The 22,753-nt window shown below is 45.4% G+C and overlaps 1 protein-coding gene across 3 annotated transcripts; it reads left to right on the forward strand.

The window, feature by feature from the left end:
* Nucleotides 1-1,823: 1,823 nt before the first annotated feature.
* On the forward strand, nucleotides 1,824-21,727 carry GTF3C2 (general transcription factor IIIC subunit 2). 3 transcript variants are annotated; one of them, XM_052647851.1, is made up of 19 exons: nucleotides 1,824-1,906; nucleotides 9,041-9,311; nucleotides 9,474-9,795; nucleotides 10,386-10,665; nucleotides 12,497-12,591; nucleotides 13,014-13,091; nucleotides 13,242-13,340; nucleotides 14,458-14,685; nucleotides 14,857-14,968; nucleotides 15,183-15,291; nucleotides 16,557-16,582; nucleotides 16,767-16,896; nucleotides 18,707-18,851; nucleotides 18,949-19,110; nucleotides 19,283-19,370; nucleotides 19,629-19,757; nucleotides 20,045-20,197; nucleotides 20,348-20,455; nucleotides 20,731-21,727. In XM_052647851.1, exons 2-19 carry the CDS (start codon nucleotides 9,065-9,067, stop codon nucleotides 20,947-20,949), a joined length of 2,730 nt encoding a protein of 909 aa, XP_052503811.1. In that variant the 5' UTR covers nucleotides 1,824-1,906; nucleotides 9,041-9,064; the 3' UTR covers nucleotides 20,950-21,727. The 3 variants fall into 3 exon arrangements, with proteins under 3 accessions (XP_052503811.1, XP_052503810.1, XP_052503812.1); XM_052647850.1 differs by lacking the exon at nucleotides 1,824-1,906 and adding an exon at nucleotides 2,235-2,379; XM_052647852.1 differs by lacking the exon at nucleotides 1,824-1,906 and adding an exon at nucleotides 2,235-2,379 and having other exon boundaries at nucleotides 21,399-21,727.
* Nucleotides 21,728-22,753: the final 1,026 nt, after the last annotated feature.

Here is a 22,753-nt window from a genome sequence, read left to right on the forward strand (position 1 = left end):
AGATCAGTAAAAAAAGACTGCCCATCAATCAAAATCACAAGTGCACCTAAATTTTGGTCCAGCAATTCTTCTAGGAATTTATACATATGAAGTAACTTAGATACAAGGTTATTTACAGCAGCATCTTATTTTCCCCCCTTTTGGCCCCTGTGAGGCGTGCCCCCTACAGTGGAAGCAGGGACTCTTAACCACTGGACCAACAGGGAAGTCCATATGTAACAGAGCAGGACACCATGGGACCTTCCCAGACAGCCTTTCCCCTGCATCCTCTGCTTCAGCTCCTCTCAGGTAACTCAATAGTAGGTATTTGATGCACATTTCCCAAGTTGTTTTGCAGATGTAAAAAATCTTCCCTCTCCAACAGATGTAAGATGTTAACTACCATGAGCACACAGTTGAAACCTTTTGGGGGCGTTCAGGGCTTTTAGGCATGATGTATGGCCCTGCAGTAAACCTTTTTTTTGTTCCAAATTCCCACGTTTCGGTTTGTTTGGCTTCATTGTGTCTCAGACACGTGAACTTGCAGTAACACATAGAGCAGCATTGTTTGTAATAGCAAAAGACTGGAAACCACCTAGATACCCATTAATAATAAGAACTAACACTATATTTATATAATTACATACTAAGCAATGATAGGGGCTTCCCAGGTGACTCTGTGGTAAAGAATCTGCATACCAATGCAGGAGACTACAGGTTCTCTCCCTGCGTCAGGAAGATTTCTTAGAGAAGGAAATGGGAAACCCACTCAAGTATTTCTCGCCTGGGAAGTCCCATGAACAGGAGCCCGGTGGGCTACAGTCTACAGGGTCTCGAAGAGTTGGACACGACTTAACAACTGAGCACACACAAGAAATAACAATAAGGAAGGTTTTTATGTGTAGCAATGGAATAGTCTCCAAGGTACACTCAGTTAAAAGTAAGGTGCAGGACAACTTGGATGCTGTTTGAATTAAAATGGGGAAAGCTGTATATGTATTTGCATGAGTATAAATACAGAAAATGTCTTGGACTTGTAACAAGAAACTGCCTAGGTAGACGTGGTCTGGGAGACGAGAGAGAAGTGGAAAAGACTCTTCACTATACCCTATACATTTTTTGAATTTTGAATCATGTGAATGTCTTATCCCCCAAATAGATACAATTATTAATAGGAGAAAGATTTTGCAATAGTTGAAGTCAAAGATAATCTAATCTGAGGCAACAGGAATGGAAAAGAGTCAGGTTTGTTCATTAGAGAAATAAATGGTTGAAACAAATTTTTTAATGAGAAATGCTTGAAATTGAGAGGAAACACAGCCTCCACTGCACCCACTTCAGCACTCTCACAAAGCCTGTCCTAAGCCACAGCACAGTCATAGCTTGTCTTAGGCCACTTAAGACGAATGGATGGGAGTCCCCTTGCTCTAGCTTTTAAATCCTGGCTAGCTTCTCCCTTGCTTTTCATAAATATTTTGTGTAACCAAGGGAATTTAATAGATGAGATTATCTGGGAAAAGATTGGTTTACCCCATCCTTTCCTGTCCATATTTCTACGTCCTGAACTCTCCTATTCGGTATATGCAGACCTGTGTGATTTACAGCTTTAAATGCCTCAGGAAACGGCAGAAGTTTGTTGCATTCTTTCTCCAACCACAACCGACCACCCAGGGAGGGAGTGGGGAGAGGCCTACGACCAAGGGGAGGGTCCAAGCCTGAGGATCATTTGAGTAGAGCGTCTCCAGGCCAGGCTTTTCTTCTGCTCCTCCCCTTCACTGTGTTTCGGTCTCGGGTCCATCCCTGGCTTCACTAGTGGCTGGATCTGCTGGGGGCTGCCCTGGGGCGGAAGCCGGAGTCGTCCCCCCGCGGCCCAAGGCACGGATTCCTTTGTCTCCCAGGCTTCCGCTCGACGGCGCGGGGGTTGCGGGTAAGTACTCTGGTCTGCCCGGCCCTGCCCGCCACGGGCCAGTAGTCTCCACACAAAGCCAGGATTCAGCGGTCGGGAGCGACACTCGGGCCTGGGCGCCCGCACTCTCGAGGCTCGCATAGAAGCCGCGTGGGAACCCGCGGGGGCGCGACGGCCGTCATCGCGCAGGCGTCAGTCTTCCCTTCGGGACACTGCAATTCCCATAAGGCCGTGCCGCGTCCCCCGCGCCTCGGAGGCCCGGGAGCGGCGCCCGCTGCGACGGGCTTGGGGACGCTCGCCGCACTGCATTATGGAATACATAGTCTAATAGAAAACGTCCTGGGGCACAAATTCCCGACCAAACCCACGTGTTTACCTTGTGCACTGAGGGGGGGGACGTCAATGAAGAGTAGCTACTAGATTTCGTCATAAAACGGCGACCAGACAGGCGGCGCCATCTTCGAACTTGGACTTCCGGAAGGACTTTGGTGAGGGTGAGTGTACCGCAGCGGGGTGTGAGGGGCCCCACGGTTACTACCCCCCCCTTCTTTTTTTGGTAGCACTAAGACATTGGGAACCAATTCCGGCTCCGCTTTTCCGCCTCTGCTCAGCATCGCGACCTCCAGCCCCCGAGCTCCTACGGAAACCGCCGTGCTCCCACCTCCCTAACCCACGGTGGCAGCCCCTATCTCTGATCTCCTCGGGTTTCGCCTTCTTCCCCAGTGAGGTGTCCGTTACATCTTATCCTGTGTCCGGGCCCCGGCGCTGCGAACATTGCAAACCTCGAACTCTGCGAACCTACTGTAGTCCTCAGCCTTAGGAAACTCACGGCTCACTTCCCGAACAGGCTAGTGGTGAAAGCTAACCCCACTCCCAGAACTGAGAAAGGGCAAGCGGTCACCCCTAGAGGGGTGGCGGGTCAAGTCTTCTCATTGTAGTGTGTTCAGCCTCTTCCTCGGCGAGGTCCTTCTAACCCTGGGGGTTGTGCCCCGCGCGCTGCAACCCCATTGGCGCAGCCAGGGGCCAGTTATGTTTCCCAATCTAGTCCTTTTATCACGCAGCAACTTGGCTTTCTGTTCGGGAAGGGAGAGGTGGCGACTTCAGCTTCACCCGCGAAACTCACTTCGTTAAAAGTGCAGGGTGCAAGCAAGCCCCATGGCCCCAGCGGCATATTGTTACACAAACGTCATTCCTGTGCCTTCGTTCCATTTTGCTACCGTTTCTTATCAACTGTAGTACTTTCTTAATTGTTTTCTTTAAATTGATTTAATTTTAAGGTTTAAGTGCTTTAGTCTTGATCTAACTAGTCCATGGGTTTCATGGACTAGTTAAGGTTTTTTTTAAATACAAGTTAAAATAAAAACATAATGAATCAAATTAAATTGTTCAATTTTGTATCAGAAGTCATCTTGCAGACCACCAGTTGTACCATAGGAACACTTTGGAAATAGTGTATTAGACCATGTAGTGTGTGTAAAATACTTCCCTACCTGCAGAACAGGGTTACCTAATCATTTTCCGTGATTGGGGAGATCAGGCTGGCAGCCTTGGAGCAGCATGGGAACCAGACAATTTGGGGTGCAGATTTAAAATTTTGTAAATCCTGGTACAGATTTACTAAACCTCTTTTGCTTGTGTCCAAAATTTGTATTGTAAAGTCAAAAATGGAAATTAACCACCACGCCCTGCTCCTGCCTTCTCTAAGTGAATCCTTATAGAGATTCTTGTACCTTGAGAAGTTAGTCCTTAAATCAACAAAGGTTAATGATTGCACTTACCATGTACCAGTTTCTGGATACAATAATGAATCAGACAGACAAGGTCCCTATCTTATGAAACTTATAAAGAAAATAGATATGGAATAAGTAAATATCCATATCTCTTATTAAAAAATCCAGAGGGACTAAAGAGCTACATGTAAGATCTAAAACTAGACAAATCATTAGAAACAATAAAAGAAGATATTTTATATTCTGATATTATTATCAATGGGGTAGGAAATACCTTTTTAAAGAGGAATTTCCTGGTGGTCTAGTGGTTAGGACTCTCCACGTCCACTGCAGGAGGCAGGGGTTCAATCCCTGGTCTGCAGCTGAGATCCTGTGTGAGGCAGGGTGGCCACAAAGACACAAAAGCCATAAAGGAGAAGACTGAGAAATTTAACTCATAAAATTTAACCTTAGTTTTGCAAGAAACATTATAAGCAAAGTTAAAAAAGGTAGATACAGAGAGAAAAATATTCACAACATAACTCCACAGATCAATAAGAAAATGATCAATTTGTCCTACAGAAATGGGCAATTCATAAAAGACATAGATGTCCAACATATAAAAAAGAAGTTGCTAACCTCAGTTATTATCAGGACAATGCAAATAAATGGGCTTCCCTGGTGGGTAAAGAATCTGCCTGCAATGAGGGAAACTTCAAATGGGTTGTCCCTGGGTCAGGAAAATCCCCTGAGGGAGGGCATGGCAACCCACTCCAGTATTCTTGCCTGGATTACAAAGAGTCCGACATGACTGAGTGACTAAAAGCACACACAAGGAGGAATTTTTTCACCCATCAGACTGGCAAAAATCGAAGATTGACAAGGGTAGTTAAATGAGTATACCCATTTTTACAGTTAGTGGGAGTATAAATTGATTTTCATCTTGGCGACCTGTTTGGAAGTATCAAATTTTGAAATGTGTGTACCTTTAACCCAGTAATTTCACTTCAGATGATTATTCTAGAAAAATAATTTCTCATTACTGAAGAGATCTATACTTGAATATTCATTGCAATAGTATTTGTAATAGTATTATAATCCAATTGTTCATTAAATGGGAAATATCCAAATAAACTATAATCCTATGGAACACCACATAGTAACCCAGAAGAATGAGATAGATGTATGTGTACAGATATGGAGAAATCTTCAAGACATATAGAAGTTCTCTTAACTGATGTTTATTTAACTAACTCCCTCTATTAACTGACATTCTCCATTTCCTCTATAAAGCATACAAACTGATGCCCGTGGCACACTGAATTCTCGAAGCCTATAGGTTTTTTTCCTGTAGGTCTGAACTGAGTACTCTCACTAGTTGATCTGAATGCTTGCCAAGAGTTATTGTATTGTTTCCCATCATTTTTAATGTCAATTGATTTGTCACTATATTTATATATTTGTGACATATGTTTAAACTTTAAGAAAATTTGAGTATGTACAAGTTACATTTCTATTAAAACTGAGTTGAAATATGGCAGATACACAGGTGTTTTATTGTTATTTACATTTTACACATATTTATAAGTATTTTGTATCAACTAAAGGTTTTATACAAACCTAAAAAAGAAAAGAAGGCATACTAAATTGAATACTTTGGAAGGACAAAAGCAGTGAGTTTGCAGATAAGCAAAAAAGCTGCCAACTAGGTGTAAAGACAAGAAACAAGTGAATTGTTAAGTTTTAGAAGGCGTTTGCTCCAGTTTAGAAGGAAGCAAGGGAAAGGGAAAAGATAAGCCTTGCTAGTTCCCTTGGGTGGGCCCAGAGAGGGCATGGAGCTAGAACATAACTGGAAAGCTTGACTTCAGAAAGTGGACGTCAGACTCAGAAGCAGGGAGTGTTAGTTATTTGACAAGAAATTGAAGTATGGCTTTTGGTTTTTTCTTTTTGAATATTTTTTTGACTATGTCAGGTCTTGGTTGCAGCACACAAAATCTTCCTTGTGGTGCACAGATTCTCTAGTTGTGGCACAGGGCCTCAGTTGCTCTGTGACACATAGAGTCTTAGTTCCTTGACTAGGGATCGAACCTGCCCCTGCATTGCAAGGCGAATTCTTGACCGCTGGTTTTTAGTTTTTGTTTCAGAAATCTAAGACTTAGTCATTTGCTGAAGACTATGGGATTAGACACTAAAGGAGAGGGTATGGGAGCTGACAGAAAGAAAGTTTGACTTTAGTGCCCAACCAGCTTAGATGCGCTGGTTGCAATAGGTGATTGGTTCATCCAGGACTTGAGTTTTGCCAGGCCTATGAAACAAAAAGATGAAAAGAAAGGAAGTTTGTAATATCAACAAGAATCTGATTAAAATAAAGGAGTCTAAACTAGATGGGATATGGCTGACACAGGGAGAAACTGGAGTGATCGGTAGATAGTGGAGTAATTAACATGGTGAAGAGCAGATATAGTGATCATAGTTGAGCAACCTGGCTGTAATGATGGGAGGTCGTGATCAGATAGTGGGTGTCTTAGTGATTTTGGAAGTTAAAAGAAGGTTTTATATGTTGGCAAGGTCCAGGGTGTGACAGTGGAGTGGATACCAGTGATTTAGCCAGATTTTACAGGCTTGGAAGGAACAAGGTTTTACAAGATGGGGAGGACTTTTCGGTCAAGAATTGGCACTGGAGAGGAACTGAGAAAACACTGATCCCACTTTCTACCCTGGGGTAAGTGGAATTCGAGAGAATGAGCAACCTCCACTTGTGAGCCTGGAAAGCTAGAAACTCTACTTCCTGGGATTTTTCCATTCAAGATTCTGAATATAATTTAGGTCTTGCAAATCAAATATGCTCTTGAAGAACTCAAATTTAGACTTGAGTTTAGAGAGGAGGCAGGCCAGAGGGCATGCATTTTGCTTTCGCAGATTGTGGCAGTGACACAGTTCTGGATCTGCAAGCCAGAGAAGAGTCTGCCTCAGTCAGTCACTTTCTGATTATTGCAGAGGCAGCTTGTTTATGGAGCCATCACCTATGGCAGGGGCTTCTTGATTCAGCTGTGACTCCCTACTGTGGCAGAGAGAGGCCAGGTGGTTCTTGAACCAGCAGCTATGAACTACTTCTCAGTTTGATAAGTACTTGTTCCTAAACTTTTTTTTTCCCCCTAATCCTTCCTCTGTTCGGGGGATTACTTTTGCAATTTCTAGAAACTTGTAGAAGTTTCTATATTTAGAATGTCATCCTGTTATCTTTACATGAATGACAATTAAGAATTCTCTTGATCCTTCTGTTTCTTTATCCTCTGGCATCAAATGTTTCTGAGAACTCCCAGGCTGACCTGATTCCCTCCCACCCCGACTTGTAGGAGAAGTTTAGTTTTCATTCAAATATTTCTTGATGAGTCTTTATTGATTTTTGTGTCCTTTTTATATGATAAGCCCTTTTAACTTTAGGCTGAGATCTTGCTTTACTTCAGGAAAGTACACTTTCTGTTTTTCATTTCAGGAAATTTTCTTTTGTTAGGTCTTTGAACATTTTTTTCTAGTCCCATTTTTCTTCTCTGTTCTTTAGAAATAGCAATTATTCATATATTGGCTCCCCACTTTCTCTTTTCACCCATACCATCTTTTCACTAGTCACCATTATCTCTTTGTAGCCTGCATGGTTTCTCTCAAACACCTTTCATACCCCTGATTGTCTTTTCAGTAGTTTCAGCATTTTGCTTCTCCTCTGATTTTCCTTTCTTTTATTCAGTTTCTTTCCTTATGACTACCAACTCTTTTTTTTTTTTTTTTTTGCCTTGCCATTGTTTTATCTCTTCTTTGATCTCTTATTTCTTGGATTTCACAGTCTCTGGCTTTTTTGGAAATGTAGAAGTTTTTGTTGGAAAATTTCTTGTTTTCTGGAGACATTCCTTGAAACGGTCCTTTTCACCTTTCATTTGAGTCCTTTTTATTCTTTCTGTAGCAACTATGCATAGGTCCCATTGGATCCTTTTTGCTTATTCCTGATTTTGAATGGAGTAGTTCTCTCAGGGTTTGCTGTTTACCAGAGAACAATGTCGGCTTCCCTGGTGGCTCAGTGGTAAAGAACCTGCCTGCCAATGCTAGAGATGCAGGTTCAATCCCTGGGTCAGGAAGATCCACTGGAGAAGGAAATATCAGCTCACTCTGGTCTTCTTTCCTGGGAAATCCCAGGGACAGAGGAGCCTGGTGAGCTACTGTCCATGGGGTTGCAAAGAACAGGATACCACTTGGCAACTAAACAGCAACAAAGAGAATAATGTAGGTGGAGTCTCATTGACCTCTATTTACCTTGATATTGTTATATCCTATCTTTAGCATATAGTGTTATAATGTATCCTTAGCACCTGAGTTAGAGAGTTGGCTGTTACTGTAGTTCATAAGGATATCTTCTTGAAGAGAGACAGTTGGAAATTTTAATTTGTATGATATTTCTTATGGTATTTGTATTAACACACTTTCCACTGAGGCTGATGAATTCTTCATCCTTAAGACATATACAGAGATTCCTCCTTTGATCTGAGTTATTTCTTCCCTTTTGTCACAAACAGGTAGGTTATTCTGGTCACAAACTGGGCCCTTGTAGAGTTCTCTGTTGCTCAGGTTTTCGGTGTGGCAGTCACTGGTTTGTTTATCATTGTCAGTTTACTTTGGTCCGTGGTTGCATAGCTGACTTTTTGGGTTTGAAGAAAATGAAGATCCGTGACTATTTTTTAGTCTATTCTTCAATGTCTAAATAGTTTCTTAATGTAGTGGGATGTTCCTTAATTGTCTCATAGGCTACCACCTCCCCCATCCACCTGAAAGATTGCTAGCAGGACACTAGAAATTACCTATCCTTAAATAAATCTGCACCTTGACTAATATTCACAAAGATGGATGTTAGCTCTAGTCATCCTGTCCTCCTTCAGTTTGATCTAAATTTTATAGTATCTGGCAGCTATACTTTATAGTTTATTTTAGAAACTTGTGGCCCTTCCCTGCTTCATAACAGGTGATTTTTTTTTTCTCATTTTTTTTTAGAGAGGAGTGATTCATTTCAGTAGGTTTCAGAGAAAGGGGTTAAATAATTGTTCATTCGCTTTAAATCATCTAAATAAAGCACTTAGAACAGTACTTGGCACACAGTAAGCATTTACTAAATGATAGCTTGTTATTGTTTGTTCATTGTCAGTTCCATGAGGTCAGGCACCTTGTCTGCCTTGCTTATTGTCATGTTACCAGTTCCTGGAATAGTGCCTGTTATATAGAAGATGCTTAGGAATTACTGCTGAATGAATGAATGACCAGAGTTTGGGTTTCTGGTTGGTGGGGAAGGTGGGGGGGAGGTTGAAGGAACAATGATGAGAAGAGAAAGACAGGAAAGTGGAAAAATCTGAGCTCTTACCAGAAGCTTTTTCCTTCTAGTCATTTGTACGTCTCTTGCATGCAGGGGCAGCCATTTTTTGGGGTGCTGATGGATACCTACGGGGTCGGCTATATGGCTCTGGAGGAGGCCGGCCCCGTGGGGAGCATGACTGTGGTAGACTCTCCTGGACAAGAGGTGCTGAACCAGCTTGATGTCAAGGCCTCCTCAGAAACAACCAGTGTGGAGGCTTCCATAGAGATGCCATTATCTACCCCTTTCCCTGGATATGATGATTCTCTTGATGAGAGCAGGCTCCTTCCAGAGCAGGAAAGCCTCTCCAGACTGCAACAGGAAGGTATGTCCCTTGACCTTTCAGCCTTTTAGCCCCCCATGCTCAGCTTAAGATGAATGAGAGCAGGTCAAGCTCATAGGACTTTACAACCTGGATATGGTGTAATCTGTTCCAAAGAGGTTTGAGCTCTGGTCCCATCTCACAGACCCATATTCTTCTCTACAGATCTTTCTTCAGAGATGTCAAAGGTCCCAAAGCCTAGGGCCTCAAAGCCTGGCCCGAAGAGAGGTGGTAGGACACGGAAAGGCCCCAAAAGGCCCCAGCAGCCTAATTCTCCATCAGCCCCTCGGGTTCCTGGTCTCTTAGATCAATCCAACCCTCTGTCCACCCCCATGCCTAAGAAACGAGGTCGAAAGTCCAAGGCAGATCTGCTACTGCTGAAGTTGTCCAAAGGCCTAGATCAGCCAGAATCTCCACATCCAAAGATGCCCCCTGAGGACTTTGAGACCCCTCCTGGGGAACGACCCCGCCGAAGGGCTGCCCAAGTGTAAGGATTGTGGGGCGCAGCTTGGTGGAGGGGGGCTGGGATGAAGGGGTGGGGGTGGGGCAGATGCTGGAGAGATAAGTGGACTGTGGTGAGGTGTCAGGTAAGCAGGGGTGGTGCTGGGTTCTGGGCACTTGAGCAATCTTCTAGGTCTTACAACAGCAGTTTCTGTCTGTGGTTAAATTCTGTCTGTGGGCCGTTTCTTTCTGTACCTCATCCTATCACATTTTCCACTATTTCCTCCAAGTCTTCACTGCAGTTTCACTGCGCTGTATACGTCAGCATATATATGTCCTTCCATCCTTTCCATTTTCCCTCAGTGATCTCTGACTGTGGTAGAGTGTGAGGTACTTCAGACTTGGAGTCAGAAGACCTGGGTTCAGATTCCACAATGTGATCCGAATCATCTTGGCCAAGTTACCTAACTTTCCTGGATTTCTGTTTCTACATCTGTCAAAGGGGAAGGGAAATTAGTAGCCATTTCACATGGTCACTGGGAGGATCTAGTGGGATGAGAATCAGCCAAGTGTCAGGCAGAGGGGACTCTGGGTGAAGTGGCTGTGCTATGGCTCTGACTCTGCCCTGTCCTGCAGGGCACTTCTATATCTTCAGGAACTGGCGGAAGAGCTCTCAACAGCCCTGCCTACTCCAGTGTCCTGTCCTGAGGGCCCCCAGGTGAGCAGCCCTACCCAACCGAAGATAATCCAGCCGCAGGCAGCCTGTCTCCGTGGAGAAGGGGATAACACCGCACGGGATGAAGACTTTGTTCTCCAGGTTGAGGCTGAAGAAGCAGAAGAAAGCGAGGCCCCAAGTGAGAACTCTTCTGACCCTGAGCCTGCAGCACCCCGAAGCACTGCCCGAGGATCTACTCAGGTAACCTGATTGGACAAGAAAGTGGAGGGAGAAATAGGATTATTGGGAGGATCAGCAGGGTGCCCAGAAGGAAGGCTTTAGCCTAGTAACTAGGATGGCCAAAACAGGGGAACGTTAAGAAAGAGCAACTTCAAACACAGTTGAGATTTTGGGAGCTGAGGGTGTAGCTAAACAAGATTATTTGTTCATACACTGAGCATCTCCTCTGTGCTAGGAAATACAATCATGAATAAGACAGGGTCCTCCATTACAAAGCTTACAGTGTAATAAATGCTGCACCAGGAGTGAACAGAATGCTTTAGGCATATAGAGAAAGGATGGTTAACTGCTTAGACTTCATAAAGAAACGCTAGTTGAGTTAGGTCTTGAAAGGAATAGAAGTTTTCCAGAGAGGATGATTTCCCAGAAATTGGTTGTGGCTGTAGCATAGGGCCTGGGTTAAAGTGGGGAAGATTAGACTAGAGAGGATGAAAGAAATGAAACTGGTAGGAGCCAACAAAGAGTATGTGCGTGTATAATTATGGTAAAATAGATATAACAAAATTTACTGTTTTAAAATGTACAATTCAGGGGCATTCAGTACATTCACAATGTAGTGTAACCATCACCACTAGCCATTTCTAAAACTTTTGTCATCTCAAACAGAAACTCTGTACGACGATGGTTTTTAGATAGGAAAAGAACATGATCGGTTAGGAAAATAGGTTAATTTGCAGTTGGCAATGAGAAGACACCTTCAGTTCTCTAGGTGAAAGGTGGTAAGGGCCTAAACTAAGCAGTGGAGGAAAAAAAGATGAGGAGACAGATACAAGAGATATGTAAGAGAATTAATAGCAGTTGGGAGTTGAAGGAGAGGAAAGGGTAGGAGTTTCCAACTTTGATGGTGCTCTCATACACTGAACTTGGGAACACAGAAAGGTTGGGGGATGTAGGAAGGGGGAAGGTAGGCAGGCAAAGTGATGAGTTTACTGTCTGACATGTCGAGTTGGAGGGGCCAGTGGGTCAAGGGCCATCCTTCTGGAGACATCTGGTTGCCAGTCAGATATACGGGACCAGTGCTTTACTCCTCCCAGGTGCATTTAAGGGAGCACCAAAACCCTCTAATAAAGATAAATGTCTCACTGCAACATTTTTAAAATAAAAATTAATGCGACAAATCTATGCTGAAGAAAATACTAAGAAAAGAAGAAAATATAAAAATTTTCAATATGCTGAAAGAAAATATAAAAATTTTCAATAAAGGCAGGAAGTATACTAGTGATACTCACTTTTGCCTCAAGTTCTAATATGGCTCAGCACCACACTGTATGAGTCTAGATTTTGTAGAAAAGTTGAGACCGAGTAAAGGTTACATTTGCTAAGATGCAGTCAGGCATAAAAATGGGGCTCAAAGCCATGAGTCAAAGGATGAGATTACCAGGAGTACATGTATTGAGGGTTGGAAGACACAGGAACTCTAGGGAATACCGTCAGTGACTAACCCTCAAAGGAGGGAGAGACCAGGAAGGTATAGCGGTGGAAGGAATAAGGAGAGACTGCCCCCAGGGCAGGAGCTTCAGGAAGCAAATAGGCGTGCTCTGAATTAAGTGCTGTAGAGACACACCAAGGGAGATGAACAGGAAATAGAGAGCAGGTTTTGCTGGAGAAGTAAGAGCAAAAGATGGAGAGGTCCTTGTAATGGTTAAGATACAAATCGTTTAAGATGCCGATAGGAGAAAAATCAGAGAGCAAGTAGTACCAGGAGAAGAAAGAGCTGAGACAGCTCCCTCCTGAGGACTTTCTCTAACCTGTAAAATTCTCTAACTTACACTTTCTTCAATTTGATCCTCAGAAGCAGAAGCCACACGTCCGGGGAATGGCTCACAACGGCTTACCAAATCACATCATGGCCCCTGTTTGGAAGTGCCTTCATCTCACCAAGGATATGTGAGACTTGGGGAACGGGAGCTGGGGATGAAAGGTAGGGGTGGAGAGCAAAGGAAGACCGAGGACCCAGCCTAGCAGTGGGGCTGTGAGAAAGGGGGAGCAGGCACCCGAGGGTAGAACACGGGGAAGACATTTGTAACTCAAAGGTACTGCTGCAAAGGCAGAAGCTCTCAAGCTGTGCTGTCCAATATGGTAGCCACAAGCTGCACGAAGCCATTTAAATTTCATTTAAAATTAATGAAATATAATTAAAAGTCCAGTTTCTCAGTTGCTCTAGCCACATTTAAGTGCCCAATAGCTACTTGCAGCTCGTGTGTTAGATTAGCACAGATAACAGATTGCTCCCATCCTCACAGAAAGTTATGGGGCAGTGCTGCTCTGGAATCTTTCTTCCTTCACTAATGCTACTTCTGCTCCTCCAGCCGAGATCAGAAGCATTCATACTGGGAGTTTGCGGAATGGATTCCTTTAGCCTGGAAGTGGCGCTTGTTATCTGAACTGTAAGTTGAAGGGGCATCTTTGAAATCTAGGAGCGGGTGACACCCCTGGAGACAGAAGGGTAACTGAGGACTCTAGATTGATCATGAGAATCCCAGTACAGGTGAAACTTCTCCTCATTTAGACTGTTTGTTCCCTTTGCCATCCCCTAGTGAGGCAGCTCCCTACCTGCCCCAGGAGGAGAAGTCCCCGCTGTTTTCTGTACAACGTGAAGGACTTCCTGAAGATGGCACCCTCTACAGAATAAACAGGTGATGATTGCATCTCTTTTTTCTGATTCTGGGAGACAGAAGTAGGAAAAAGGGATGTCAAAAGGGATGGGAGATTGGCTCTGTTCTTCCCTGAATGCTGGTCTAGTTGGTCCCAAGGCTAGGAGAGCTGCCTATATTTGCTCAGCCCCCTCTAATCTGTAGCGCTTATCTCTGCTGGCCAGACTGAGGAAGCCTAGGGAGGTTGAGGGTGGAACAAGTTTTCAAGGTCACATCTACTCAGCTAGACCTGGACAGACTGGCCCTAGAGTGAACACTGTAGTGAATCAGAATGCATGGGCTGTCGCCTTTGAAGGTGAGCCTGGAGCTAGACAGACTTGGGGAAGGAAGGGAGGAAGATAACATGGTGGCTAGGCCTGGTCTCACTTGTAGACTGTGAGTGATGTTCTGGTGCTTGCTTAAGTCAGGAGCTCCAGGTGGTGCTCCCATTCTGTCTGCGTTGCTTTTTTTTTGTTTTTTTTTTCAGTCTTTTTTAAGAACAGTATTAGGTTCACAACAAAACTGAGAGGGGGATACAGAGAGTTCCCATATTCTCCCTCTCTCCCCACCCTGACAAGCACAGCCTTCCCCATTATCAACAATCGCTCACCAGAGGGGCGCATTTGTTATGATTGATGAACCTGCACCAACACATCACAATTGCTCAAAGTCCATAGTTTACTTTTGGGTTCACTCTTACTGTTGTACATTTTATGGGTTTGGTCAAAGGTTTAGTGACAGATATCCATCATTATGGTATCATACAGAGTATTTTCATTGCCCTAAAAATACTCTGTGTTCTGCCTGTTCATCCCCTACCTCTCCCACCCTCAGCCTCTGGTTATCACTGACCTTTTTACTGTTTCCATAGTTTTCCCTTCTCCAGGATGTCTTATAGTTGGAATCATACAGTATGTAGCCTTTTCAGGTGGGCTTCTTTCAGTTAGTAATGTGCATTCAAGTTTCCTTCATGCCTTTTCATGGCTTGATAGGTCATTTCTTTTTCATGCCAAATACTGTTCCGTTGTCTGGATGTATCACAGTTTATTTATCCATTCATCTACTGAAGTCCTTACTGCCTTTTACTAGCTCCGTTTTTTCATCTTTGCCTTTTCTCTAGATTTAGCTCTATCACAGCACACCCAGAGCGCTTGGATGTGTCTTTCTTCACGGGGGGCCCACTCTGGGCTCTGGACTGGTGCCCGGTGCCAGAGGGGTCAGCAGCCTCGCAGTATGTGGCTCTTTTCTCCAGCCCTGACATGAATGAGACACACTCACTGAGCCAGCTGTATTCGGGCCCTGGGCTGCTCCAGCTCTGGGACCTTGGGACCTTGCAGCAAGAAAGCTGGTGAGGTGGGGCTGGGACACTGCCAGGGGAGAGTGGTGGAGGAGGAAAGAAGGGTGGGCTGGGCTGGGAGCAGGGGAAGGCTCAGACTGGGTTGAGACAAGGGGAACACAGGCTCTAGAAGCTCTAGACCCTTCCTTCCTACCCATTCTCTGCACATGCTCTCTCTCTCAGTCTTGGCAACAGAGCCCACTTTGTCTACGGGATAGCTTGTGACCATGGCTGCATCTGGGACCTCAAGTTCTGCCCCAGTGGAGCATGGGAACTTCCAGGCACCCCTCGGAAGGTACTTCCCACTTGACTGTGGGGTGGCCTTTGGCCTCAGCCAGGACGAAGGGGACTTGGGTCTTCCCAGAGTTGGAGAAAGGGAAGTTGGAGAGTGGGGGGTGGAGTTTTTCCAGCAACTCCATATCAGACTTTCGGGGACCAGAAGCTCACGCATTTTCTGAGACATGCCTGCCTGCAGCAAGTCTCAGTACAGATCTGGTGTCACCCTCTAGGCTCCTCTCCTGCCCCGACTGGGTCTCCTGGCTCTTGCCTGCTCAGATGGGAAGGTGCTGCTGTTCAGCCTTCCCCATCCCGAGGCCCTGCTGGCTCAGCAGCCCCTAGGTGAGTACTGCCCCCAAGGAGAATGGGGCTGCTGGAGTTGTGGCCAGAGCTTAGAAGGGCCTATCCATCCCCGCACCCCAAAACTCCTCCAGGCCCAGTGTCTCCAGTGCAGAGCCTTACCCAGTCACTCCTCCCATTCTGACTTCACTCTTCCCCATTCTTTTACTTCTCTCTTTGGCAGCCTGCAAGCTGTCCTCTCTCTTGCAGTCTTGTAACTGCCTTCTTGGAGCACATTGTCTTTGATCTCCCTACTTCCATGCTCTCCTTGCTCTCAGGTCTTCCCCCTCTCACTGCCCCAGTTAGCTGGCTGTGTGAGGGGCTGCCGCAGGCTGAGGCTGGTGCCTGGCGCTTGTCTCCTGCCACACTCCTCTTCCTCCCCCAGCCCTGTCCTTACCTCTCCCTCCCTCACCACCAAACATACATGAGAACACGCTCTCTCATGTGAAGGGAAGGAGAATATGGAGCTGAAGGTGAGCATGAAGAGGAAGGGGCAGAGAAAGGCAGCTCCCATTTGATTAAATTTGTTTTTCAACAGTACTACATGTTTAAAGAAGAGGGCCCCTAGGTTTAAACCCTGAGAAATCCCCTATTTAGTGGTTTCTGGTGTTAGGCATGGATTGAGAAGGGAGTGGGAATTAAGGAAGTTAGGACAGAGGTGTACAGACAGTTCTTTCAGGATGTTAGTCTGTGAAGGAGATCATAATAAATGAGGGCGGTGGCTGGAAGTGAATGAGGGGTAAAGGGGGAGGGTTCCTTTGCAGCCCAGTGGTTAAGAAGCCACCCTTCCAATGCAAGCGGGGGCACAGGTTCAATCCCTGGTCAGAGAACTAAGGTCTCACATGCCACGAGGTGTGGCCAAAATAAGGGGTAAAGGAAGGCTTTGGTTTGTTCATTTGATTAACCAGAGACAAGAGTGCATGTTTTACTTCTGTGCTTGCGAGTGACCCAATAGCAGGAGAGAAAGTGGAGAGTGCAGAAGGGGAGATCAGATGAGCCACGTTCTAGGTAAGGAAAGAGAGGATGAGAGAAGAGCAGAGTGGAGAGATTAGCCATTCTCATAGGAGGAAGGGCACAGTCAAGTAGAACAGGAAGAAAGAAGGATCTGGGGGCAGGCAGAGGCAAGTTCACACATTGCTGGTGGCAAGAGAAAAGTGAGAGGGAGGGGCATTGTTGAGAGGGCAGGGGTGCTGGTCTGCATGCTCAGCCTGGTTGGGACCCCAGCCGTCTGGATCTAGAACTTCAGTTTCTGCCCTTCTTCCTCACAGATGCAGTGAAGCCTGCCATCTATAAGGTGAGTGAGGAGCCTGCTCCCTTAGCCGAGGCTCCATCTTCTAGCGCCTCCCTTACCAATTCCACAATGAGTCTCCTTCCACCTCTGGAAAATCTCCCACCCCGTGCTGACTAAACACTGATTTGAGCCTTCATTCCAGACAGTAGTTATGCCTAATCCTGGTCTTGTCTCTCTGTCCCTGCAGGTTCAATGTGTGGCAACCCTCCAGGTAGGGTCTATGCAAGCTTCAGACCCCTCTGAGTGTGGTCAGTGCCTTAGCCTGGCTTGGATGCCCACCCGGCCCCACCACCACCTGGCTGCTGGATATTACAATGGTAAAAAACAAAACATAGGGAACTGTTGCTCTTTAAATTTTCATATATGCTTGTTTTTTGGTTGTTGTTTCCCTTTTGGTTCAGTGTTCAACATTATGTAGTTATAAATATTCATGCTTGTAGAAAAAATACAGAGAAGGGAAAAATATCACTAGACTTTTTCCACTCAGAAAAAAAAAATTAAGAATAGATAAACATCATTTCTTGCTGTTCTCTATGCATGTATAAAAGATGGAAAGAGAAAGAATTCTATAAAAATGGGACCATAAAGAGACTTTAAGATTAAAAAGGGAAAAATTAAAAATTTTAAGTAACATTAAGTAATTGGTATCATTAGGTTGTTACTGTTTTTACTTGTGTGAATTAGATCTTGGTTGCATCATGTGGGATCCTTCCTTGTGGTGCATGGACTCTCTAGTTGTGCCACGAGGGCTCAACTAAGTTGCTCTGTGGCATGTAGTATCTTAATTCCCCAAGCAGGGGTCGAACCTGAATCCCCAGCGTTGCAAAGTGAATCCTTAACCACTGGACCAGCAGGGAAGTCCCAGTTGTTACTGATTTTAAATAACAGTTTCACTTTTAGGCACACCAGTAGACTTTCTGCTGGGGATGAGGAAGTTAGCACTCTTACCCTGCTTTTTTTCATCCCTCTCACAATCTCCTGTGTCCCTTTTGGTGGTCTTATTCTTACATTGTCAAGGTATGTGATACTTGACGCTGCTTTGCCATCTTAATTCCCAGAATTACTAAATCTTAACTCTATATTGAAAAGAGTGCCTGTCTCCACCAGACCTTTCATCTCAGGCTCCCCCTCGGTGGCTCTGTTATTTAAATTGCTTAGCTGTAATTCACTGTCAAGTTTTTTCAAGAAAGGCTCATAAGTGTTACATTTACTGAGTTTCTATATAAAAAGGGGATGTCTTTTACATTGATCACAGTTACACTTTTGTTTACCTCATCCTCTGCCAGGCTGGTCAGCTTGCTTTGGATCAGCCCAGTTAGTTTATTTGTCCATTTGTTTTCTATTCCGCTACATGTTGCTTTTGGCTCTTTGCCTGTTCTCTTTGCCATAGAGTAGAGTTGGCAAACATTTCTGTTCAGGTTCAGACAGTGAACATTTTATGCTCTGTGGGCTGTTTGGCCATTGTTGGAACCATCCACCTCCGCCATTGTAAAGTGAAAGCAGCCACAGACCTCAGGGAAACAAATGGGTGTGGTCGTGTTCCAGTCAGACTTACCAAAACAGGCAGCAAGCTGTGTTTGGCCCCCGGGCTATAGTTTGCCAACCCTTGTCCTAAAGGGTTTATCCTTTAAAAATAAGAAAAATACCTTTGACTTTTATTTACTGGGTGCATTCAATCTATCTTTCAATAGTAGATCTCAAACTAAGCTATTACTTTTATGTTGATGAGCACTGGAACTAAAAATATCAGGTTGAGTCTTTAAACCATGGAGGGAATGTTGGCTAGCTAATCATGATCCCTCCAGTCTCTCATAAGGGATCGATCTGAGAGTAGAAGACATAGGTCCTAGGAGCCAGAGAAAGAAATTAGAGCAAGGAAAAGAGATTATTGTGTGCTGTGCTCAGTCGTGTCCAACTCTTTGCCACCCCATGGACTGTAGCCTGCCAGGCTCCTCTGTCCATGGGATTTTCCCAGCAAGAAGACGAGTGGGTTGCCATTTCCTCCTCCAGAGGATCAAACCCATGTCACCTGCATCTTCTTTATTGGCAGGTGGATTCTTTACCACTGAGCCACCAGGGAAGCAATAACCTGACCGTAACACCTACGCATTCTTTCCTGACCCTCAGGCATGGTGGTTTTATGGAACCTCCCCACGAACTCGCCCCTGCAGCGGATACGGCTCTCTGATGGCTCCTTGAAGCTCTACCCCTTCCAGTGTTTCCTAGCCCATGACCAGGCTGTGCGTACTCTTCAGTGGTGCAAAGCTAACAGGTATGGAACAGGGGGTTGTGGCGGTGGGAGGTGAGGACAGGCTGACTCTTCCAGAGTTGTTCAGATTTGATCATCTCTTTCTCTCATCTTGCCACAGTCATTTCCTAGCCTCTGCAGGGAGTGACCGGAAAATCAAATTTTGGGACCTTCGACGACCTTATGAACCAATAAACTCTATCAAGCGCTTCTTGAGTACAGAGCTGGCCTGGCTGCTCCCCTACAATGGTGTCACTGTGGCTCAGGACAACTGCTATGCCTCGTACGGCAGGATGGAGAGAGGATGAGCTCTGGGAACAGGCCCTCAGGGTTGGGGTGCATTGTGCCAGTTTGTTGTGGGGAGAGGAGGGTTGTTTCACTGAGGGAGTCTGGATTTTGGGGGAAGAAATGAGTCTAATCTTAGAAAAAGGAAGATTTTCTTTTCTCTCTTACAGTTATGGACTCTGTGGAATTCACTACATTGATGCTGGTTACCTTGGTTTCAAGGCCTATTTCACTGCTCCTCGAAAAGGCACTGTCTGGGTGAGCCCCTCTCTTCCAAACCTTCAGTACATAGGCAAACGGTTCCTAGTGGTGGTCAGAAAGAGGCCATAGGTTTGGAAAGAGAGAGAAGATAGGTGTTTGGTAATTGTCATCAAGGATATGGATTATGTTAAACTTATTTATGCTTGTTTATGTGAATATGTCTCTCCCCCCTCAGACTGTGCAGTTTTTACCAATTCACAGAACTGAATTAATGAGTGAGTGAGTGAATGACAAATATCTGTCTCTTCCTATTAGAGTCTTTCAGGATCTGACTGGCTCGGGACAATAGCCGCAGGAGATATATCTGGAGAGCTCATTGCAGCTATATTGCCTGATATGGCACTGAACCCAACAAATGTCAAGCGACCTTTAGATCGAAGATTCGTACGTATATGAATATTTAATAGCACCATCTGTTGGGTCCTAATCCACCTGACCTCCCAAATTAGTGCTGCCAAGTAGCAGAAGAGTCTCCCAGCCCCAGTATTCTCCCCAGAAGTCTTAGCATAGAGTTGTACATAATCTCCCCTACCCTCGTGTATCTGAACATAGGTTTAAACATACCCTTTTCTTCTACCCTAAAGTCTTTCCTGCTGCAAACCAAATTTCTCTCTTTTACTTTTACCTGGTCTTCAGTATTACAGGACCTAATCTCACATTCTTCTTTCTAGCCTATATATAAAGCAGATCTGATACCATATCAGGACAGTCCTGAAGGTCAAGACCACACTTCTGCGTCATCTGGGGCCCCCAACCCTCCCAAGGCTCGAACTTACGCTGAAACGGTCAATCATCACTACTTGCTGTTTCAAGACACAGATTTGGTAAATTGAGGCCAGGAGAATGGGTGCAGCATTAGAAAACGTAGAAGACGTGAGTCCTTGTATAGCAGGGGATCTAGAGGAGTTGCAGCAGAAAGATGCAAAACTAAGAATCTGCTCGCTTTCTCTCTCCTCTCATACCCTCCTCCCCAGCGTTCGTTCCACGGTCTGCCCCACAGAGAACCGATGCTGCGCATGCAGGAGGGAGAGGGGCAAACGCGGCTCTGCCTGGACCGGCTGCAGCTGGAAGCTATTCATAAGGTAGGAACCTTACCTCTCAACTCCTCCCAACTCAGCCTGTGAGCCATGAAATCGGAGAGGAAAAGGTAACAGAGATGGCAAAGGAGGAGAAACAGCTCCACACCCTCATCCTCCAGAGCATGACAAACACATCCTTCATGGTCTTCTCGTCCTGCTTCTCACCCCATCATGGTCCTGTTCTTTCAGATTGCGGCCCTTCTTTTTGCTCTTAGAGCTAGGACTCACCCTGAAGTACCAACTCTGAGCATCGCTTTTGTTTTCTGTTCTTTTCACAGGTACGTTTCAGTCCAAACCTGGACTCCTATGGATGGCTGGTCTCTGGAGGGCAGTCGGGGCTGGTTCGGATCCATTTTGTCCGTGGACTCACCTGTCCATTGGGCCACCGTATGCAGCTTGAAAGCCGAGCCCATTTCAGTGCTATGTTCCAGCTGGCCTCCCCCTCTTCAGGGCCTGGCTTTCCTCCAACCAGCCATTGCCTCCTGCCCGGTCCCTAGTCATGGTCCCCACAGGACCCTTGGAATGAAGTCTGCCGAGAACAGTTGGCTCCGAGCACACAGCCATAGGAACTGGGGCCTTCCTGGACAGTGATGCTGCCAGGCCTGGATCTTTAGACCTGCCTCCCCAGGACCCCTTAGATCCCTCTCCTTCCACAGACTTCTGTCATCATGGCCCCCCGCGGGCAGGGGGGTTCTCCCTCCACAAACTCTCAAGTCTCAGCATAAAACTATGACTCACAAGAAACACTCAGCCTGACCTAGGCTTGGGAGTCAAATTGCTCATATTGAGCATATTGTGAAGTGGGTAAAGCTAAGTAAAGGTACTGGGTGTTTTTGAGACCACATGTGAGTGGGTGTTTGGAGAACTGGAAAGGGTATCTGCATGAAGGCTCCTGTCTGACTATACTCTGGATCCAATATTACTGCCTTCCTAACTTCCTCTTTAGAGTACCCAACACACCGGCCCACGAGCAGGTGATGGTAACTCATTGGACTGAAGCTGCTTATAGGACTTCCTTAACTAAGGAACACACCACAGACGCCCTGCCAACAGAAGAGTGGCTCAGATCTTACTTGCTCCTGCTTATGAAATATTCCCAATCACTGGTCATCTGACCCTTCTTGAGCACTCCTAGACAGTCATGTTTTTAAAATCTTCCTTTATATCAAGTCAAAGAGTATATACCTCTATACATTTTACCATGGGTGTTAGGAAATCTAGTCACTCTTCCCTGTGATTGCTCTTTTAAGTATTTAAAAATAGCTATCATGTGTTTCCCAAGTCTTTTCTTCTCTAGATTAAATATCATCAATTACTTTAACCATTCTTTTACACGTCATGATTTTTGATCCTTCTGTCACATTGTTGACTTATTAAACATATTTAGCTACTTTATTTCAGTTCTCTGTATAGGAGGTATTTAAAATCCAAGCACAGCAGTATATCTCATCTTGTTAAGAGTCCTCTTGTGGGATGTTGCAGGCTCATAGTGATGGCAGTATTGCCTGTTAAGCAAGGATGGACCACCCTCCCACTCCACCCCACCCCCCGCCACCAAGGAGAACTAGGCAAACAATAGTCTTCGAATGTATGAGTATAACCTGAGGTTTGGTTGTGGGGAGCAGGGGAAGAGTCAGCTGACTTCAGGAAGTAGAGAAAAGCACACAGCCAGCTCCTATTGAAGGGAGTGGAGATTAGTTCAGTGCCTTCTTGGAACAAAACCCACTGGCACTCTAGACTGATTGGCCAAATATCTGAGAAGAACTTTCTGCCTCTTCAGTGGAGAATTTATCATATGTCAGAGAATGTCCTTTAAGGGGAAGGGAATCAAGTAGTTCAATTCCTTTCCTGTGCAGAAGAGGAAACAGACCTGGAGGCAACCCAGACCATTAGCAGCAGAGGGACCACAACTCACGTCAGTGCCAAGTATTGCACCATCCTATTGTGCTAGCTCAGATTATGCCAGTTTGTTTTTGTGACAGTTGGTAGGGAAGTGCTTTCCATTGCAGCGTTGCTTTGCTCATTCTACACAGCAGCCCCTTGGCACTGCATCATGAAATCCCACTTTTAGTGGTAGAAAGATGGGGTCTGGGGACCCATGCCGTTGAGGCTGTAGGCTGGTATTGGCAGGCCTGCCCTGCTGCTGGTTCTGCCCTGCTGCTGGTTCTGCCCTCATCTCAGCCTCCAAAAGAAAATCAAGAAAATGCTCTCAGCCCTTGCTTCCTTTCTCTACCGTAAACCATTTACTCCCCAGGCCATCCCCCTTCCAACCATTCCTTATCCATGGGTTCCTGCACTTTT

This window comes from Budorcas taxicolor, chromosome 11 (assembly GCF_023091745.1).
Source record: "Budorcas taxicolor isolate Tak-1 chromosome 11, Takin1.1, whole genome shotgun sequence".
Classification (NCBI taxonomy): domain Eukaryota; kingdom Metazoa; phylum Chordata; class Mammalia; order Artiodactyla; family Bovidae; genus Budorcas; species Budorcas taxicolor.

Coding starts and splice junctions, on each gene's coding strand:
- GTF3C2 (XM_052647851.1), top strand. CDS start 9,065: ATGGATACCTACGGGGTCGGCTATATGGCTCTGGAGGAGGCCGGCCCC. Junction 13,341..14,457: donor ACCCTCTACAGAATAAACAG/GTGATGATTGCA, acceptor CCTTTTCTCTAG/ATTTAGCTCTATCACAGCAC. Junction 19,758..20,044: donor GACCTTTAGATCGAAGATTC/GTACGTATATGA, acceptor TCTTCTTTCTAG/CCTATATATAAAGCAGATCT.